This window comes from Callithrix jacchus, chromosome 11 (genome assembly GCF_049354715.1).
Source record: "Callithrix jacchus isolate 240 chromosome 11, calJac240_pri, whole genome shotgun sequence".
Lineage (NCBI taxonomy): Eukaryota > Metazoa > Chordata > Mammalia > Primates > Cebidae > Callithrix > Callithrix jacchus.
In genome coordinates, this window is record NC_133512.1 from 40,607,536 (window position 1) to 40,628,440 (window position 20,905).

Consider the following 20,905-nt stretch of genomic DNA (forward strand, 5'->3'; position numbering starts at 1 on the left):
TGTTTGGAGCTCTGGGAAAGTAGAGTTGCCTATTACGGACTCAAGAAGGAAGCCAGACCAGAGATTTCCGGGCAGAAGTGCACCATCAGTCTTAATGCTGCTGTTTTGGCCAGCGCAGTGGGCTGCTCAGATTCCCGCGCTGGGAATCAATAAATTGGACATCCCCTTAGAAACCTAATTAGAAAGGCGGTAATTGTAAAGATGACAGATGGATAAATTTATAACGAAGGGAAGAAACCAGCCTAAAAAGGCTGAGAATACCCAAAATCAGAACGCCTCTCCCTCTACAGGGGTTTACAGTTCCTCATCAGCAATGGAACAAGGCCTGATGGAGAAGGACTGCATCCCATTAACAGAAGTAGGCTTCAGAAGGTGAATGATAAGAAACTTCTGGGAGTTAAAAGAACTTGTTCTAACCCAATGTAAAGAAACTAAGAACTTTGAAAAAAGGTTTGACAAAATGCTAACAAGATTAGACAATATAGAGGGGAATATAAATGAATTAATGGAGTTGAAAAACACAACACGAGAACTTAGCGAAATATGCACAAGTTTTAGTAGCCGAATTGATCAAGCAGAAGAAGAAAGGATATCAGAGGTTGAAGACCAACTTAATGAAATAAAATGAGAAGACAAGAATAGAGAAAAAAGGATAAAAAGGAATCAGCAAAATCTCCAAGAAATATGGGACTATTTGTGAAAAGACCTGATTTACGTTTGATAGGTGTACCTGAATATGATGAAGAGAATGAATCCAAGCTGGAAAATACTCTTCAGGATATTATTCAGGAAAACTTTCCCCACTTAGCAAGGCAGGCCGATATTCCAGGAAATACAGAGAACACCACAAAGATATTCCTCAAGAAGAGCAACCCCAAGGCACATAATCGCTAGATTCACCAGGGTTAAAATGAAGGAGAAAATACTGAGGGCAGCCAGAGACAAAGGTCAGGTTATCCACAAAGGGAAGCCTATCAGATGTACAGCAGATCTCTCAGCTGAAACCCTACAAGCCAGAAGAGAGTGGGGGCCAATATTCAACATCCTTAAAGAAAAGAACTTTCAGCCCAGAATTTCATATCCAACCTCTGAAGGAAAAAGAAAATCTTTTATGAACAGGCAAGTACTCAGAGATTTTATTAACACCAGGCTTGCTTTACAAGAGCTTCTGAAAGAAGCATTACACATAGAAAGGAACAACCAGTATTAGCCTTTCTAAAAGTATACCAAAAAGTAAAGAGCATCAACATAATGAAGAATTTACATCAACAAATGGACAAAACAGCCATTTAACATCAAATGGCAGTAATCCTAAATATAAATTGACTAAATCCTCCAGTCAAAAGATACAGCCAAAACCCAACGGTATGCTACATCCAGACCCATTTCACATGCAAGGATACACAAAGACTCAAAGGGATGGAGAAAGATTTACCAAGCAAATGGAGAGCAAAAATAAATAAATAAATAAAAAGGAGTTGCAGTTCTCTCATCTGATAAAATAGATTTTAAAGCAACAAAGATATAGTGGTAAAAGGATCAATGCAATATAAGAGCTAACGATCCTAACACCCAGATACATAAGATCTATAAAGAGACTTAGACTCCCTAGACTCCCACACAATAATAGTGGGAGACTTCAACATCAATATTAGATAGACCAACGAGACAGAAAATTAATAAGGATATCCAGGACTTGAACTCAGATCCGGAACAAGTAAACTTAATAAACATTCATAGAGCTCTCCACTTTAAATACACAAAATATACATTCTTGTCAGTACCACATCACACCTACTCATAGGTTTAAATGAAATATTGATCAGCCATTATTAAGCACAATTATTGGCATAAAAGAGGTTTTCAATACTCATTTTTAGAATAAAGCAACATTCCCATTCTCTCCCTCTTTTTCTTCCTCTTTCTTCCTCTTCTTCGCTCCTTTTTTTCTCTTTCCTTCTCTCCTTTCTTTAAAAAAAAAAAGAAAAGAAAAGAAAAAAGAAAAATGAAACATTCTGTTAAGCTTGTTGTTATTTAACCTCCCCAGTGTTCTTTGAAAAATTAGGTTTCATAAATTTATATGTTCCTGGCACTAGAGAATAAAGAATAACACCAGGTAAAAACATTGTATTTACAGAAACAGTACTAGATTTTTTGTTTGTTTGTTTTCTATTCATTTATCAAATGTCTGCTGTGTTTAAAACAGTGACCTTGAGAAGATGGGATGAGGAAGGTAAATATTTTTGAGGATAAATAATTCAATAGATAAGTTGACCAATTCCACTCATATAAAGGGTTCTAAGATACTTGCAGTGTATTAGAAAAATATAAGATAGCTGGGTGCAGTGGCTCATGCCTGTAATCTCAGGACTTTGGGAGGCTGATGCAGGCAGATCACAAGATCAGGAGTTCAAGACTACCCTGACCAACATGGGGAAACCCCATGTCTACTGAAAATACAAAAATTAGCTGGGCATGGTGATGCTTGCCTGTAATCCTAGCTACTCAGGAGGCTGAGGCAGGAGAACCACTTGAACCTGGGAGGCAGAGGTTGCAGTGAGCCAAGATCACAACAGTACACTCCAGGCTGGGCGACAGAGTGAGATTCCATCTCAAAAAAGAAAAATATAAGACATATAATTACAGAGAAAATATCAAGTGGTAAATGTTGTAGATACAGGGCATGAGTATTTCAAGCACGTTTCTGTTGGAATGATCAAGATTTATTTAATAGGATCATTGATTCTGCAGTCAGTTTTTAAAGGAAGGGCAGAATATTAATACATAGGAGCATAAACAACTGTGAAGAATGGGAAGGTATATTCTAGAACATGTTGAGTCACTTAACGTATCTATTATTTTAAAAATGTTTATTAGGAAAGTATTCAAACACAGAACAGCATAGAGAATAATACAGTAGACATTTATGTTACAACCACTTAGATTTAACCAGTGTTGATAATGTACTGTAGTTTTTCTGTTTCTTTGCTTGAAGTAACAATTGTAAAATCAGTGTATCATTTTCTTTTCTTTTCTGTTTCTATACTTTTAATAAAGATAAATGAATCCGTAAACATTTTTAGTCTCATACTTTTTCTTTTTAAAATTGACATCAATGCTAACATAACTAGAGCTATCATCGTTCTTTATTTCACTCCATAGTTGTTACTGTGGAGATGTGTCCAAGTTGATATAGGTAACTTTATCTCATTTATCTAGAATGAGGCATAGTAGTTCATTTTTTTTTTTAAGTAAGATTGTGTTGGTTATCAAGTTTTGTTTTCACATATATCATACTTAAGTAAGAGCATTGTGTTAGATTATTTATATTATGTTATTGATTTGAGAAATGCATTAAACTTTTAATTTTGTTTTTTCAGGAAATCCTTGCACGAGGAATTCTTCTTCCATTAATAAATCAACTCAGTGATCCTGATTATATTAATCAGTATGTCATATGGATGGTAAGTACATTTTAAAATTATAACTCTGTTCTAGAAATATATATATGTTCAAGCAGTTCTCCTGCCTCAGCCTCCGAGCAGCTGGGATTACAGGCACCTGCCACTGCACCCACCTAAGTTTTGTGTTTTTAATAGAGATGGGGCTTCACCATCTTGGCCAGGCTGGTCTTCAACTCCTGACCTCATGATCCACCCACCTCAGCCTCCCAAAGTGTTGAGATTACAGGTGTGAGCCACCACACCTGGCCAGAAATAATTACAGTTTGGAGATAAGGTGTTTAAGCAATAATTCATAAGAAATTAAGCAAAAATGTTTCTGAAATTAAGCAAAAGGAATTAAGCAAAAATGTTTCTGAAGTAATCTCTGCATTTCCAGTGTTTTATTTGCTTATATTTTGAAATTCTCTCTCTTTTTTTTTTGAGATGGAGTTTCACTCTTGTTACCCAGGCTGGAGTGCAATGGCGCCATCTCGGCTCACGGTGACGTCCGCCTCCTGGGTTCAGGCAATTCTCCTGCCTCAGCCTCCCGAGTAGCTGGGATTACAGGCACGCGCCACCATGCCCAGCTAATTTTTTGTATTTTTAGTAGAGATGGGGTTTCACCATGTTGACCAGGATGGTCTCGATCTCTTGACCTCGTGATCCACCCCTCTAGGCCTCCCAAAGTGCTGGGATTACAGGCTTGAGCCACCGCGCCCGGCCCAAATTCTCTTTAAGAATTTTGTTGATTATCTTCTTTGCAGTTATGGTGCTACTACTATTTCTTTAAAAAAAAAAATACAATATTTTAATACCTGGATGTATAAATGATGAGTATTTTTAATGGCTACTATTTCATTTTAAATACAACTTGGGGTTTGAACTACTTGACATTTAACTGACACTTTATACTGTATAATGGGGAATATATGGAGGACAGAACAGTAGAATGAGAATCAGAGAATCTGTGTTCTAGATGTTTCTGTAAGTTGCTTAGTGTCTGTAGTAGTTAACAGTTTTCTCCTGTCAGACATATCAACAAGTTAGTGATTACTAAGTTCACAAACCCTATATTTTTTCTTTATAACATATGCTTCTCCTTAATAAACTCATGGTCAAGGAAGAGTTGTAAATGGGCTGCCTGCTGGAAATTCTTTGATATCTACTTTTAGATCTTTGATTTATTTTCTTAAATATGGGATTTCTTCTCCACTTTTGTCTTCCTTTAACTCTGTCTAACTTTCTTAAGAAAGAATTACTTGTTCTTTGATTTATTTCCCTTAGGCATTGTCAGACTTGCTATTGTTTTATATTTTTCTTTATTTATTTTTGAAATGAAATCTCACTCTTTTACCCAGGCCAGAGCGCAGCAGTGCAGTCTTGGCTCACTGCAGCCTCTGCCTCCCTGGCTCAAGTGATCTTCCCACTTCAACCTCCCGAGTAGCTGGGACCACAGGTGTGCACCACCACATCCGGCTAATTTTTTGTACTCTTTGGTAGAGACAGGGTTTTGCTGTGTAGCCCTGACTGGTCATGAACTCCTACCTTAAGTAATCTGCCTGCCTTGGCCTCCCAAAGTGCTGGGATTACATACAGGTGTGAGCCATTGTGCCTGGTTGCCCTTGTTTTATTATTGTTGCTGTTGCAAAGTTTGCCCTTTGACTAGACTCTGGTACCTGCAGACAAAATTGAGCTGTTAATTGTGTATTCCTAGAGCCTTTTCTGGACACCATGGAACTTGATTCTTCTTTTTCTTTGTGAACTTTTTAAGAGTTTGTATTAGGCACTATAAGAGCTTTAAAAATATGTGTATGTGGACAATTAAAAATATAAAAAAATGATTCTCCTTTGGCTAGGAATTCAGCTCTAAGAAGTTATTCATAAGTGATAAAAAGCAAAATTGTGACTATATTTTTTAAAATTTTGTTTAACAAGTTTTTAATTTTTAAAAATTATGGATATGTAAGTGTTGTAAATATTTATGGGTGTGTGATATTTTGATATAAGTGTACAATTTGTAATGTTCAAATCAGGATAATTGGCGTATCCATCACATCTAGCACTTAGCACTTCTTTGCTTAAGAACATTCCAATCCATTCCTTTAGGTATTTTGAAATGTGCAATAAAGTATTGTTAACTGTAGCCACCCTGTCATGCTACTGAATGGTAGATCTTACTCTTTCTGTGTTTTGTACCTATTAATCGTTCTTTCTTTATTTCCCTTCCCACCCTCTGGTAAAGAAACATTTGACACTCTGTCTCCATGAGTTCGGTCTTTTTTTTATTTTTAGTTCCCACATGTTTGGCCTACTGTGCATGGTTAATTCGACTTAACATTATATCCCCCAGTCAATATTTGATTCTTTTTCTTTTTGGCTGAATAATAATCTGTTTTGTGTTTGTACCCTGTATTCTTTATCCATTTCTTTATATACTTGCCAACATTTGTTATTGCTTCTCTTTTGGATAAAAGCCATTTTAACTAGAGTGAAATAAAATGTCATTGTAGTTTTACCATATTTCTATGATTATAAGTGCTGTTGAGCATTTTATAATAAACTGTTTGCCATTTATTTGTTGTCTTTTGAGAAATGTCTATTCGGATTTTTGCCCATTTTTAATGGACTTTTGTTTTTCCTATTGAGTTGTTTGAGCGCCTCATATATTCTGGTTATTATTTCTTTGTCAGATGGGTAGCTTGCAAATATTTTCTCCTATTCTGTGGATTGTGTCTTCACTTCGTTGATCATTTCCTTTGCCTTTTAGCTTGATGTGATCCCATTTGTACATTATTGCTTTGGTTATGTATGCTTTTGAGGTCTGATGTAAGAAATTTTTGCCCAGACCAATGTCATGAATTGTTTCTCTACTGTTTTCTTCTAGTAGTTTTATAGTTTCACATCTTAAAGTTTTTAATCCATTTTATTATTTTTTTTTATATGCTGAGAGATAGGGGTCCAGTTTCATTCTTCTGCATGTGGATATCTAGTTTTCTCAGCACCATTTATTAAAGTGACTGTCCCCCCACCCCCACCCCAGTTTGTATGTTTTGGCACATTTGTGAAAAATAAACTTACTTTGAATGTGTGGGTTTATTTCCGTCTTATCTATTCTGTTCCATTAGTTTATGTGTCTTTTTTATGCCACTACCCTCTGTTACAGTAACTATAGCTCTGTAGTATAATTTGAAGTCAGATAATGTGATGTCTTCAGCTTTGTTCTTTTTTGCTTAGGATTGCTTTGGCTCTTCTGGGTCTTTTGTGGTTCCACATATAAATACATTTTGGGATTATTTTTTTCTATTTCTATGAAGAAAGTTATTGGTATTTTGATATGTAGGTTGCTTTGAATTTGCAGATAGCTTTTTGTAATATGGACATTTTAGCAATATTAATTCTTCCAATCCCTGAACCTGGAGCATCTTTTCATTTCTTGTGTCTTCAATTTCTTTTATCTGTGTTTTACAGTTTTCCTTGTAGACATCTTTTACTTCATTGGTTAAGTTTATTCTGTTATTTTGTTTTTTCTATTTGTAGCTATTTTAAATGAGATTACTTTCTTGTTTCCTTTTTCAGATTACTCAATGTTGTCTTTTAGAAAATGCTATTGAATTTTGTATGTTGGTTTTGTATCTTGCAGCTTTACTAAATTTATCAGTTATTTTTTGTTGACTTGTCTTTTAGTCACCTTACCAAAGATATGAGTGGTCTGTATACCACAATTACAGTGTTATTCTCTGTTTGTCTGTGTGCTTAGTATTATCAATGAGTTTTATACCTTTAGGTGATTTTTATTGCTCATTAACATGCTTTTCTTTCAGATTGAAAAACTCCCTTTAGCATTTCTAGTAAAACTGGTCTACTATTGAAGAAATCCCTTAGCTTTTATTTGTCTGGCCAAGACTTTATTTCTCCTTAAGGGTTGACAAATAAATTTGGAGGATATGATATTTTAGGTTGGAAGACATTTTTTTCCTTTAGCATTTAGAATATATTGAATGATCCTACTCCTTCCTGGCCTGTAAGGTTTATGCTTAGATGTTTACTGCCAGATGTATCAGAGCTCCTTTATATGTTATTTGCTGCTGCTGTTTCTTTTTTTTGGGGGCAGACTTTAGGATTCTTTATTTATCCTTGACCTTTGAGAGTTTAATTCTTACATGCTTTTGGTGGTCTCATTTCAATTTTCTTCGTGTTTTTTGACCGTCTTGTACTTGGATATTCATATCTTTTTCTGGGTTTGTAAAGTTCTTTGTTATTATTTCTTTGAATAAACTTTTAACCTGGTCTCTTTCTTTACATCCTCATTAAGGCCAATAAATCATAGATTTGCCCTTATGACACTGTTTTCTAGATCTTGTTTTCTAGGGCATGCTTAATTTTTTTTCAGATTCTTTTTTCTCTGTGTATTTTTGTATATCGTGCCTTAGCTTAGTTCTTCCTTCTGTTGGACCAATGCTGCTGTTAAGATACTCTGATAAATTTTTCAGTTTGTCAGTTGAATTTTTCAATTCTGGAGTTGGTTTGATTTTCCCCTATTATTTCAGTCTCTGTTAAATTTCTCAGTAGAATTCTGAATTCCTTCTCCGTGTTATCTTGAAGTTCTTCGAGCTTCCTCAAAACAGCTCTTTTGTATTTCTTGTCTAAAAGGTCACATATCTCCTTTACTTCTAGAGTGGTCACTGGTGTCTTATTTAGTTTTTTGAGGTCATGTTTTTCTGGATGTTCTTGGTGCTTGTGCTTGTGGACGTTCATCAGTGTCTGGGCATTGATGAGTTAACTTTTTATTTTAATCTTCTCAATCCGGGCATATTTGTACCATCCTTCATGAGAGGGCTTTTCATGAAGTCAAAGGGGATTGAAAGTTATAACCTAAGCCTGTGGTCACTATGGCTATTTCAGCAGTAGTGGGATCCCTAAGCCCAGGAATACTGTGACTCTTGGAGACTCCTACTTCCACCTTTTGGCTTCTGTGAATACTACAATCATGATTACACAAATATCCCTTTATGATCTTGTTTTCAATTCTTTTGTGCACTATTGGTGGAATGTAAAATGGTGCAGATACTTTGGAAAACAGTTTGGGGGTTCTTCTGAAAATTGTTACTGTATGATCTAGCAATCTCACAACTAGGTCTGTATCCAAAAGAGTTGTGTGATCTTTTATCCTTTACCACTAATACTTTCTCTGTATCACCCATAAGTGTTCTTCACATTTATCATTTATCTGTTCACTGGAGCAGCACTGTTAATTTCCCTGAAGAAAGTTTTCTGTTTTTTTTTCATTCTCTTATTGGATAATTGTTTACTGCAGGGGATCAAGCTTTCAGTCTGTCTTGGCCTTTGACTCGTTTTCCTGGCTAAGCTTATTCATTTCTAGGTTTGACTGAAAGTGAAAGACGTGGATCTTCCTTGGGCTTGAACACTTAGAATCCATTGTAGGGCTATTCATTGGTCTACTTTCAATATTGTGTCTCAGTTAATAGGGAGGATCTACCTGAGGGAGAGAGACAGGAATGGTCAGTTGTTGAAACAGTTAGAATACACAAAACAATTTATCAATTAATTTTGTCATCTTAAATGAGTATGGTTTAGTGTACTAAAACAATAATAATATCTATGATCGGTGATCACCATAGTACATGTAATAATAATGAAAAAGTCTGAAATATTCTGAAAATTTAAAAAATGTCATTATGCACATGACATGAGCATATGTTGGAAGAATTATGCTGATAAGGGTTTCTAGACACAGAGTTGCCACAAACCTTCAGTTTGTTAAAAACACAGTGTGAAGTGTCACAATAAAGCACAGTGGAATTGAAACAAGGTATTCCTGTATTCTATTTATTTTAATGACTTTCCAGAAATTCCTTATTACTATTACCATTATTTTAGTGGTTGCTCTAGGAATTAGTGTCCTCTTTAAGCTGTCATCATATGTCTAGAGGCAGTATTTTATCACCTCACATGAAATATGAAAAACCTTGCTATAGCATAATTTTAATTAACCCCCATCCTTCATTCTTTTTCATGGCATATTTTACATCTATATCCATAATTTATTCCAGAGTGCTGTATTAATTTTTGCATTAAACACCTTTTTTTAATGAAATAAAGATTAGAAAAACCTTTTACACCCATACATTTATTCAGTATTTTCAGTATTCTTCATTATTTTTTGTTGGTACAAATTTTAGTTTTGTTGTCATTTTTCTTCATTTGAAGAACTTTCTTTAGGATTCTGTGTATTGCCAATTTTCTTGTGACAGATTCTCTGAGCTTTCTATTCTCTGAAAATATTTTTATTTACTGCAAAGTTTGGGGGATATTTCATTGATGTAGAATTGCTGTAGACTTTTTTTTCCTTTCAGTACTTTAAAAATTGTTTTATTTTCTTCTTGCCTTTATTATTTCTAGTTAGAAGTCAGTTTTCACTGTATAATTTATCCCTTCAATGTAATGCATCTTTTTACATAGTCCTATACTTTTTTTTTTTTTTTTTTTGAGAAAGAGTTTTGCTCTTGTTACCCAGGCTGGAGTGCAATGGCGTGATCTCGGCTCACTGCAATGTCCGCCTCCTGGGTTTAGGCAATTCTCCTGCCTCAGCCTCCTGAGGGGATTACAAGCACACGCCACTGTGCCCAGCTAATTTTTTGTATTTTTTAGTAGAGATGGGGTTTCACCATGTAGACCAGGATGGTCTTGATCTCTCGACCTCGTGATCCACCCGCCTTGGCCTCCTGAAGTGCTTTTTGTTGAAAATAGATAGCATCCTAAGTTGATTACCTTTTCACAGCCCACTCTTCCTGCTTTGCTTAGTTTAAATTTTATTTACAGTTATCGTTATCAATCCCTCCACAACATACGGTACTTCCTTACCTCTTTCACTTTATTAGCTTGTTGATACCACAGCACTGGTTAAATCCAACATAACTGCCTACCCCATTCCTGTTTTTAAGCAGGTCAATGTGGCTGATGAAAAAAGAGAAACTTACACTAATCTCATTTGAAATTCATGAGCACTAATCTCATTTGTGCCCTTACTCATGCCTTGAAATCATTAAATTTTTCCTGTTATGTGCCCCACCCTGACCAACTCTTTTATACTTCCTTAACTTTCAATTAACATACTTTTTTTGACATCTGTTCTCTTAGCTCGACCTTAGTACTCCACTGGAAGAATTGAGAGAATCAAAAGAGATGTTTCATAATGTCCTATTGTCACATACATTCATATCTTGTATTTATGCATGTATATTTCACATTTTCTTCTGTTACTGTGGATAAAATATCCATGTATCTAGCTAAAACAACTCCTTTACTTGTGCACTGTAACCAACTCCTTCTAGACAATTTCATTTTATTGCTTTGACAATTTTATATTCTCTCTGTATAATCAAATTTTCACTCTTTATATGATCATTCCTATTATCGTACACCTTTGTCATTATCTCTCTCATCTTAAAAAGATGAAACAAGTCATTAGTCTTACATTCCATTTTAAGCAGCTCTCTTTTCTCCTGTTATTTCTTTACAGCAAAACCTTTTTTTTTTTTTTAACTGTCGGCTGTCTACATTTTCTCTTTTTCTTTCTTGAACTTCTCCAATAAACTTTTCTATGTCAAAGAGAATAATCCTGATTGTCATGGTCAGTTCTTAGATTCCTTATTTTTGTTTTGTACCCATATGAAATGCTTGACACAGTTTATCCTTTCCTTTTCCTCTTCTTTTTTCTTTTCAACTAAGTCTCTGATACCAAAGCTGGAGTGCAGTGGCACGATCTCAGCTCATTGCAACATCTACCTCCTGGGCTCAAGCAATTATCCCACCGCAGCCTCCCAAGTAGCTGGGATTCCAGGCACCCACCACGATGCGCAGCTAAGTTTTGTATTTTTAGTAGAGACGGGGTTTCACTGTGTTGGCCAGGCTTGTCTCGAACTCCTGACTTGAGGTGATCCTCCTGCCTTGGCCTCCCAAAGTCCTGGGATTACTGCACCACACCAAGCCTTCACACTTCTTTACTTGGCTTGTTAGCACACCAAAGTTTGTTGTTGCTTTTTTTCCTACGTTTTTGGCCTTTCTCAGTCTTTTTGCTGTGTAAGTCTTCTGAGTATCTGTTCTTAGATCTCTTCTCTTTTCATTCTCCTCCATTTTCATGATTTTAAGTGTCATCTACATGTCAGTGACTTTGAAATTCATATTTTTGCATAATCCTTCTTTCTGAACTCTTGTCTATCATATTCAAAAGTTTACTAATGGCATTTTTATATTTAATGGGATCTCACACTTGATTTTGCTTCCCCACTCCTCTGGCAAATGTGGCATCTCTTTATTTTTTTCTCTGTCTTGTTTAGTGGTAAATCCACTGTTGCAGTTGTCAGGCTAACAATGTTGGTGTAGTTCTTTTTTTTTTTTCAGACAGAATCTTACTCTGTCTCCAGGCGCCAGGCTGGAGTGCAGTGGTGTGATCTCGGCTCACTGCAACCTCCGTCTCCCGTGTTCAAGCAATTCTTCTGACTCAGTCTCCTGAGTAGCTGGGACTACAGGTGCATGTACCACACCCAGCTAATTTTTGTATTTTTTTTAGTAGAGACGGAGTTTCACCATGTTGGTCAGGATGGTCTTGATCTCTTGACCTCGTGATCTCCCTGCCTTGGCCTCCCAAAGTGCTGGGATTACAGGCTTGAGCCACCACGCCCAGTCATGTTGGTGTAATTCTATGTTATTCTCTCTTATTTCATGGCCACATCTGATTTATCAGCAAATTCTTTTGGCATTGTCTTTACAAAACACTTTTAACCAGAAAACACTTTATAAAATACTTTGTATCATGCCACCACTGTCACCACCCTGCTCCCTGAGTATGTTATCTTTTACTTGTATTATTAACTGGTCCTTTTTTCTGATTTTGGTCTGCCTTTATTCTATTTTTATACAGCAGCACAGTGAATGTGTTGTATTTTAGGTTAGAGAGTGTTACACTTTTTCTTAAACCTTCCAGTATAACTTTTGATTTTCTTCAGTGTGAAAGCTAAAACCTTTATACTGTAACAGAAGATTTGCCCTCCATTGCTGCTGACCGTATCTTCTGCTCATCTGGTCTTTCGTTTAGTAGTCATTATGGGTTTCTTGCTATCATCAGATATTGTGAGCATGTTCCTATTCCTGTACTTTCAAGTATGCTGTATTATACTTACTTTATTTTGTTTGCAGTCTAAGTCACATTGGAATATAAGAACCCAAATACAGAGTTTTTTTCTTTTCGTTGTAAGCACTGAGTATGTAGCAAATTGTCCTGGCACATAGTAGGCACTTACGATTCAGTTTTCCTTTTAATAAGTGAGTTCTCCATTTTTTTCTTGTTAAACTTGTTTTCAGATCCGTGATTCTAATTGCAACTATGAGGCCTTTATGAACATTATTAAATTGAGTGACAATATTGGAGAGCTAGAGGCAGTCAGAGATAAGGCAGTAGAAGAATTACAGTATCTTAGATCTCTAGATACAGCTGGTGATGGTAAGTAATGTATTTAATTTAAAATATATTTTTTTGAAGGATTATTGCATCTTCAAAACTTTGGTTAATTTATCTAAATGTCATTTTCTGCTGTTAGTTGTTTTCACCTTAATTAAATCTTCCTTATTATGTTAACCTGTGCTTAGAGTAAAAGCATTATTTTCAGAATGAGAGAATGTGATTATTGTGATTATCCCTAAAGTGAAGGTAATTGGCATGGTTCACTTTCAATTAAATAATTTCACTGTATAATTTCTGATGGTTTATTTTATTGAATAAAGCAATTACCTTATTGTTAACTGATTATTTTATTAAATTACAGTAAGTGCATGTTTAAAGTATTTGACAATTAATGTTACCACTTTCTAGTTCTTGATTTATTTGCTTTTAGATATCAACACTATCAAAAATCAAATAAATAGCTTACTGTTTGTAAAGAAAGTATGTGACTCAAGAATACAGCGATTGCAGTCAGGCAAAGTAAGTAAAGTACTTTTGAATTAATGTTTAGTTATAAATACTTTATAGGGATTAAAATGCATAGTCAAGGACAAAATGTAGGACATTTACCAGTGCAGCACTTTACAAGAGGACTTTGAAAAGAGTTCTCTCTTCTACAGTGTGGTAGAAGGTTAATTAAAACGCTGCCTGAAAAATGTTAAAGTAATTGAAGATTTTATTTTATTCCTTGATTTATGTATTTACTTATGTATCATTTGTTTATTCAGAATTTACATTTATTCAATTTTTCGAGTTGGGCATTTTATAGAAGAGCCAAGTAGATGAACTCTTTTCATGGAGCTTACATTTTAGTTGCAATGTCAGGAAATAAACCAATAAGCAAATTGATGCATAATATCAGGTGGTGATACCTACTACAAAAAACAGTAATAAAGCAAAGTAGGGTATAAAGAATGTCTTGGACTGTTTTAGATGACTGCTGAGATGTTTGATGACACTTAAATATAGGGAGACCTAATAACATGAGGCAGTTAGTCCTGTGATGTATTTTTGTTTGCCTTTGAAGTTTCTTACAAGTAGTCATGAGAGCAAATTCTGGGGCCCTAAGGTAAGAATGTCTTTGGCGAGTTGGAGGAGGTCATTGTGAATTGTATAGGATGAATGAGCTGTTGTGCTAGGAATGAAGTCATAGAAGAAAGAGGGGGAGGTTATATCTTTATATGGTCATCTGTGTTCTTACTGGCCATAGTAAGAGTTTTATTTTATTCTAATTGTGATGAAAATCAATTGGAGATTTGCCCTGGCAAGTGACATTACCTGACTTATCAGTTAAAATTTAAAATTATTACCTTTACTCTTTGTGAAGAACAGACACAAAGGATGAGTTGATGGGGGTAAGAATGGAAACCCAGAGATTATTTTCAGTACTCCTGATTTAAACTAGGTGAGCGATGTCTATGGAGGTTGTGAGAAGCTATTATAGAGACTGGATATAGTGCTAATAGGATTTTCGGAGGTTGTGAGAAGCTATTATAGAGACTGGATATAGTGCTAATAGGATTTTCTTAATGGACTGAATATAGACTGAGAAAAAAAATAACTCAAAGATAATTTCAGGGTATTTTGATTTGAGCAACTGTATAAATAGTGGTTCTCTTTACTGAATTAGGTAACACTGAGAGTGGAGAGGTTTGGAAAAGAGAATTGAATTTTGGATATTTTAATTTGAGATCCTTGTTTGACATTCAAGTAGACATGATAATTAGTAATCTTGATTTCTAAGGAAAAGTAGTGATGGAGATAAATTTTGTAAATCCTCAGAATTATCAGATGTTTACTTAATGTTGAGAGAGACTGGATGGAGTTAAAAGAGTATGTGTAAGTAGGAATGTAACAGTGACTTGGTCCTAGTACACTTCAATGAATAGAGTTAAGACAAAGTAAACAGTCTAGCCAAAGAAACAGAGTAAATAGCCAGCAATATTGGTGGGAAACCTGAGCATGTGCCCTGACTCCTTCTCAGGGCTCCTGATAGGGGTGCCTCATTTACCTAGCCTGCCACTCTCAACTCTTTGTGAGGGGGAGCGCACAAGCGAATGAGTGGGAACTTGAGTGAATGAGTGCTGGAACCAGCCTTCCACTTAAGCACTGGTGGGATCAAACTCTACTCGGACCCTCTACATATCACCCCTCGAGGAAGGGAGAGCATAGGTGAGTGGGTGCAGGAACTGGCCAGACACTTTAGCGCTGGCAGGAGCAAACTCTGTTCATGCCACATAGCAGTCCAGTCAGGGATGTCTGTGACTCTCAAAGCCTCAGAGGATGTGTTACCGTGCTCTTTAGCTCTGCCATCTGTGGATGGCTTAAGGGTTAACAGCCCAGTGGGTCCTTTGCCTTTTTGCATGAGGCGGCTGCCCTCCACCAGTGAGGGCAAAGGGCCAGTGTGACAGCCTTTTGTGTCCATACTCATGGCTTCTGAGCTCTTATTCAGCATCCAGGAAAAATGAGGTAACATGAATGAATTGAAAGATTGTAAATCCAGGGGATTTTTATTGCCAATTAAAGTGGCTCTCAGTGGGAAGGGATGCTGAAAAGGGGAATGGGGCACATAGATAGTCTTCCCCTGAAGTCCGGCTGTCTCCAGTTGGATTCTTCTCTGAAGTTACTGCTATCAAGCTATTACTCTGAAGTCAAGCCACTTCTCTCCAACGTTCAGCCTCAGTCCTGGCTACTGGCTGAGTCAGGGGTTTTTATAGGCACAGGATGGGGTGAGGTGGGGCATGTGTGGTTTAGGCAAAGGCAACATTTGAGCGAGAAAACAGAGATACAAGTTCTCACTTAGGTCCACTGTCTCAGGGTTTTTGGCTTGAGGGTAGTGTTAGTCCAGGACTACTCTTTTCTGCCTAGAATTTCTCTGCCCCTTGTCCCTGTCAATATCTCAAAAGCCAAGTGTAAAAAGTGTTTATAAAAGGAAAAGATGAGGTGTATCAAAGAAAAACATTGAGAAAGATGAGGACTGAGGATTTTCCATTGGACTTACTACCCTGGGGATTACTGGTGATCCGATGAGAACATTTTTGTGGAGTAGTGGAGAAAAATCTTAATTGGAGTTCATCCAAGAGAGAATGGGAAAAGATAAATTAGAAACAGTAATGATAGTTGCTCTGTAGAGATGTTTTACCCCAAAGGAAAACAGAGTCTTGGGGCTTTAAAGCAGGAAAAAGCATTTATTTCTTAATACCCTTAGATTTCTAGTGTATTCACCTTTTCTGCTGTAGTTTTCTGTTTTGAAAATTTATTTATGACTGTGGTCTTATAATTTTACAGTGTATTTAAATTCCTTAAGGAACAGAAGAATTATTTTTAAAAACCTTAAATTTAGTTTGCTAGATGAATTATAACTTATGAAACATTACTTGAGGCCCACATTTGTTATACGTGTGTGTGTGTGTGTGTGTGTGTGTGTGTGTGTGTGTGTACTTTTGGTTAACTTTATTTTAAAACTTGTTATATACTCAAGCAAGTTAGAACAGAAGAAAGATACGGTTTCACTTGTGCTTCTCTTTACTTCCTTATCTAGATATCAGAGTTAGTGACCTTTCAGCATTGTTACTCAGTGTATTTGCCCAGGCACTTTTTGATATAGGATCCTTTTAAAATTTAGGTATTTTGTTTGCAAGCCTGTCAATTCCATTTTGAATACAAGCTTTATTTTTTAATGAGTTCAGATCATACACTGTTTTCCTTTTTTAAGTAACCTCAGAATCCCCATGGACTTGCAGTTTATACCCATGTTACTTATCTTGAAATCTTAGAAACCTTTATTCTTTCATATTACAAATAAAGTTACAGTGAGTTTTCTTTCCCATCCCGTATCTATGGAGCCACTGCTGGACAGGAGAAAGAGGTGATAGAATTTGTAGAAGGGAGACTTAGTAGAAATCATGTGCTGGCTCTAGATTGTGCTCTACCAGACATTTAAAGTGAGTTAGCTGTTACTGTCCAGTGCTTATATGAAGGAAAATACAAATTACAGAGATAAATTTGGTTTTTGTTGTTTTGTCTCTTTAAAAAATTCTCTTCATTTTTCATTTACCACCTGTGCTTAATTTAGTATCTGCCTCTGAATATGGCAACCTATTTCATTTACAGTAAGCCTGTCCATCTTTCTTTTTTAAATAGAGGGTTCTGAACTGTGGATTTGGGAATATAGAGAAGCCAGTGAAGATAAATAGTTCATAAAAACAGCATGGCTTTTATAGGAAAGGGAAGGCAGCATTTGAAAACACATAGTCGTACTTACCAGCTTTGTGACTTATATGCAACCTTTTTGATCTTTGTTTTCCCTATCTGTTAAGTAGACTTGGTGATACATATCCAGCAGGATTGCTCTGCACATTAAATGAAGTTATATGTGTAGTGTATCTGGCACAATGCCTGACACAAAGATGCTCTTTAAATTTTCAACCCAATAGTTTCCTTCTGTTTTTTCATATGTAGATTGTTTCCTTGCTCTATGACTTTGAAAAGTATGTCTGAAATTCACTGTTTAGAGAGTCTGGAAAAGAAACCATTTCCTCTAATAATTAGAGTTTTTACTGAGTTAGGAGCAAAATTTCTCTTTAGGCAGATTTTGTTTTCCCAGTAATAAATAGACTTTATACATGAAAATGTGGAGTTTTTAAAAATCTTGCATATAGTAAACATTTAAAACATTTGCTTTACCCTATTAGCTTCTGGAATGTTCATTTGGAATAAATAGAGATAGAAAATAATGGAAAATATAGTGATTTCTATTTATTTTATATTGAAATAAATGAATGCTAATATTTTTAATGTGTTAATATTTTTAATTTGCTAAGCAACTCTTAACTAGGAATTTAAATTCACAGAATGCATATTTTTTTTGGGAAATAACATGCATGAGAAGGGAAAAACTTCATCTTTACTCCATTGTGGCTTAATTTTTTTTCCTTATATTTATATAACATCTTTAACAATGAATGATTAGATAAGACATTAACTTATATTCACTTTTGCCTTTAGGAAATAAATACTGTGAAACTTGCAGCAAACTTTGGGAAACTGTGCACGGTCCCTCTGGACAGCATTCTTGTAGACAATGTTGCACTACAATTTTTTATGGGTAGGTAAATCAACTCTATTTAAATGATATAGCCATTGAATATTTTTATGTCGTAAAATAAACATAAAATTTAGTATCTCAACCATTTTTAGGTGTATTAGTTCAGTGATATTAAATGTATTCATAATGTTGTACAGACATTACAACCATTTATCTCCAGAACTATTTTTATCTTGCAAAACTGAAACTCTCCATTCCCCACACCCTCAAACCCTGCAACCATCATTCTGCTTTCTGTCTCTCTGATTTTGACTTCTCATAAGTACCTCACATAAGTGGGATTGTACAGTATTTGCTTTTTTGTGACTGCCTTATTCACTTAACATAGATATGCCCTCAGGTTTTATTCATGTTATAGCAAATGTGAGAATTAACTTTGTTTTTTTAATGCTGAATAATATTCGTTTGTGTGTGTGTGTTTGTAAGTGTTGACATGTGCGCACATGCGCTTCTCCCCTTCCCTTTTCTCCCCCACTCTCCACTTTTCCTAGTTGCTCTGCCTAGTACTTCCAGTACTGCATTGAACAGAAGTGGCAAAAAAGCTGACATCTTTGTCTTGTTCCTTATCTTAAAGAAAATTATTCTGTCTTTCACCATTGAGTATAATATTCACTGTGGGCTTTTTCATATGTAGCTTTTATAATTTTCAGGTGGTATCCTTCTGTTCCTACTTTATTGAGTGTTTTTGTCACAAAAGTGTGTTGAATCTTTTGAAATGCTTTTTGTGCATCAATTAAGATATGTGGTGTTTATCCTTCTGTTGTGCTGGATTACATTGATTGTTGTTGTTTTTGTCTGTTCAGCCATCTTTGGATTCCTGGATTAGATGCTGCCTTAGTTATGGTGTATAATCCTTTTAATATGCTGCTGAATTTGTTTTGCTGGTATTTTATGGAGGATTTTTATATCAATTTTTATAAGGAACATTGGTCTGTAGTTTTCTTTGACCATCTTTATCTGGCTCTGCTTTCAGGATAATGCTGGCCCCGTAGAATGAGTTAGGAAGTGTTTCCGTGTAATTTTTTGGAAAAATTTAAAAAGGATTGCTATTATTTTAAATGTTTGATAGAATTCACTAGTAAAGCTATTCAGGTCCAGGTCTTTTCTTTCTTGAGGATATTTGATTACTGATTCAGTTTCCTTACTACCTATCAGTCTCCTCAGATTTTCAGTTTCTTCATAATTTAGTCTTGGTAGAATTTCTGTTTCTAGGAAGAAAAATCTTGGTAGATTTTTCCATTTCCACTAGGATATCCGATTTATTGGCATACAGTTGTTTATAATACTCATAGTACTTTTAGCGTCATAAGTAATAGCCTCACTTTCACTTCTGATTTTAGTAATTTGACTCTTTTCTCTTTTCGTCCTCCTAGATAAGTCTTTGCCAATTTTGTCACTCTTTTCAAAGAATCAACTGTTGCTTTCACTGACTTTGCTATTGTGTTCCTGTTCTCTTTTTTGTTTATCTCTGCTCTAATCTTTATTATTTCTTTCCTTCTGCTAGTTTTGGGTTTAGTTTATTCTTTTTCTATTTCCTTATGTCGTAAAGATCTCTAACTTTATGACATAAGGAAAGATGATTTGAGATCTTCCTTTTTGCTCTGTCCCATGAGTTTGGTATGTTATGTTTGTTTTCATATTTTATGATTTCTCTTGTGATTTCTTCTTTGATCAGTTGGTTGTGTGTGTTGTTTTAATGTTTTCAAAGGGTAAGTAGGGTAAATAAAAAGTGTGTTGATTTCCAAAAATATTTGAGTTTTCCAGTTTTTATCCCTTTATAGTCGAGAAGATACTTTGCTTGATACTCATATTTGAAAACTTTATGAAACTCAGTTTGTGGCCCATTGTATGGTCTGTTTTAGAAAATGTTCCATGTGTACTTGAGAAGAAGCTGTATGTTGTTGTTGGGAAGTGTTCTGTATGTTTGTAAATCTACTTGATACGTTGTGTTAAGTTCTCTATTTCCATACTTCTGTCTGGTTCTATTCGTTAGTGAGAGTAGAGCATTGAAGTCTCCAACTATTATTGTGGAACTGTCTCTTTCTCCCTTAATATCTGTCAGTTTTTGCTACATATATTTTAGTGATCTGTTACTAGGTATGTAAATGTTTATAATTGTTGAATCATTTTTCTATGTTGAATCTTTTATTAATATTTAATGACCTTATTTATATCTTAATCTTTTTTGATTTCAAATCTATTTTGCCTGATACTAGTATAGCCCTCCCTGCTCTATTTTGGTTATTTTTCGCATGTGATGTGATTTTTCATCCTTTCACTTTCAGTCTATTTATGTCTTTGTATCTAAAATCTTTGTAGATAGCATATCACTGTATTGATTTTTTAATCCACTTTACCGGCCTGTCTTTTCATTAAAAAGTTTAATTCACTTACATTTAAAGTAATTATTAATAAGGAAAGACTTCTGTCATTTTGTTATTTGTTTTCTACATGCTTTATATCTTTTTTGTTAAGTCATTTTCTACATAACTGACTTCTTTTGTATTCAGTTGATTTTTTTTTTGTAGTGACATGATTAAATTTTTTTCCCATTCCTCTTATGTATATTATGTAGCTGTTTTCTTTGTGGCTTCTATGGGGATTACATGTAACATCCTAAATTTATGACACTGTAATTTGAAATTATGTCAGCTTAATTTCAGATGCATTCAAAACTTTATTCTTTACAGCTCTGTCCACATGCCTTTTTCTGATGATGTCACAAAACTGAGTCTTTACAAATTATATGTTCAAAATATGGGCTAATAATTCTTTTAAATGAGTTACTTTTGTAACTTATATAGAAACCAGGATGTATAGTTCAAAGTACAGTAT

At 35.1% G+C, this 20,905-nt stretch overlaps 1 protein-coding gene across 20 annotated transcripts in view; it reads left to right on the plus strand.

The window, feature by feature from the left end:
* SNX13 (sorting nexin 13) overlaps nt 1-20,905 on the plus strand; it is a 199,788-nt gene that overhangs the window by 77,519 nt on the left and 101,364 nt on the right. For all 20 annotated transcript variants that reach the window (XM_078342628.1, XM_078342621.1, XM_078342622.1 and 17 more), the window contains 4 exons: nt 3,381-3,464; nt 12,825-12,963; nt 13,355-13,443; nt 17,971-18,070. In XM_078342628.1, coding sequence (XP_078198754.1) covers nt 3,381-3,464; nt 12,825-12,963; nt 13,355-13,443; nt 17,971-18,070 — 412 coding nt within the window. The remainder of the gene's footprint in view (nt 1-3,380; nt 3,465-12,824; nt 12,964-13,354; nt 13,444-17,970; nt 18,071-20,905) is intronic.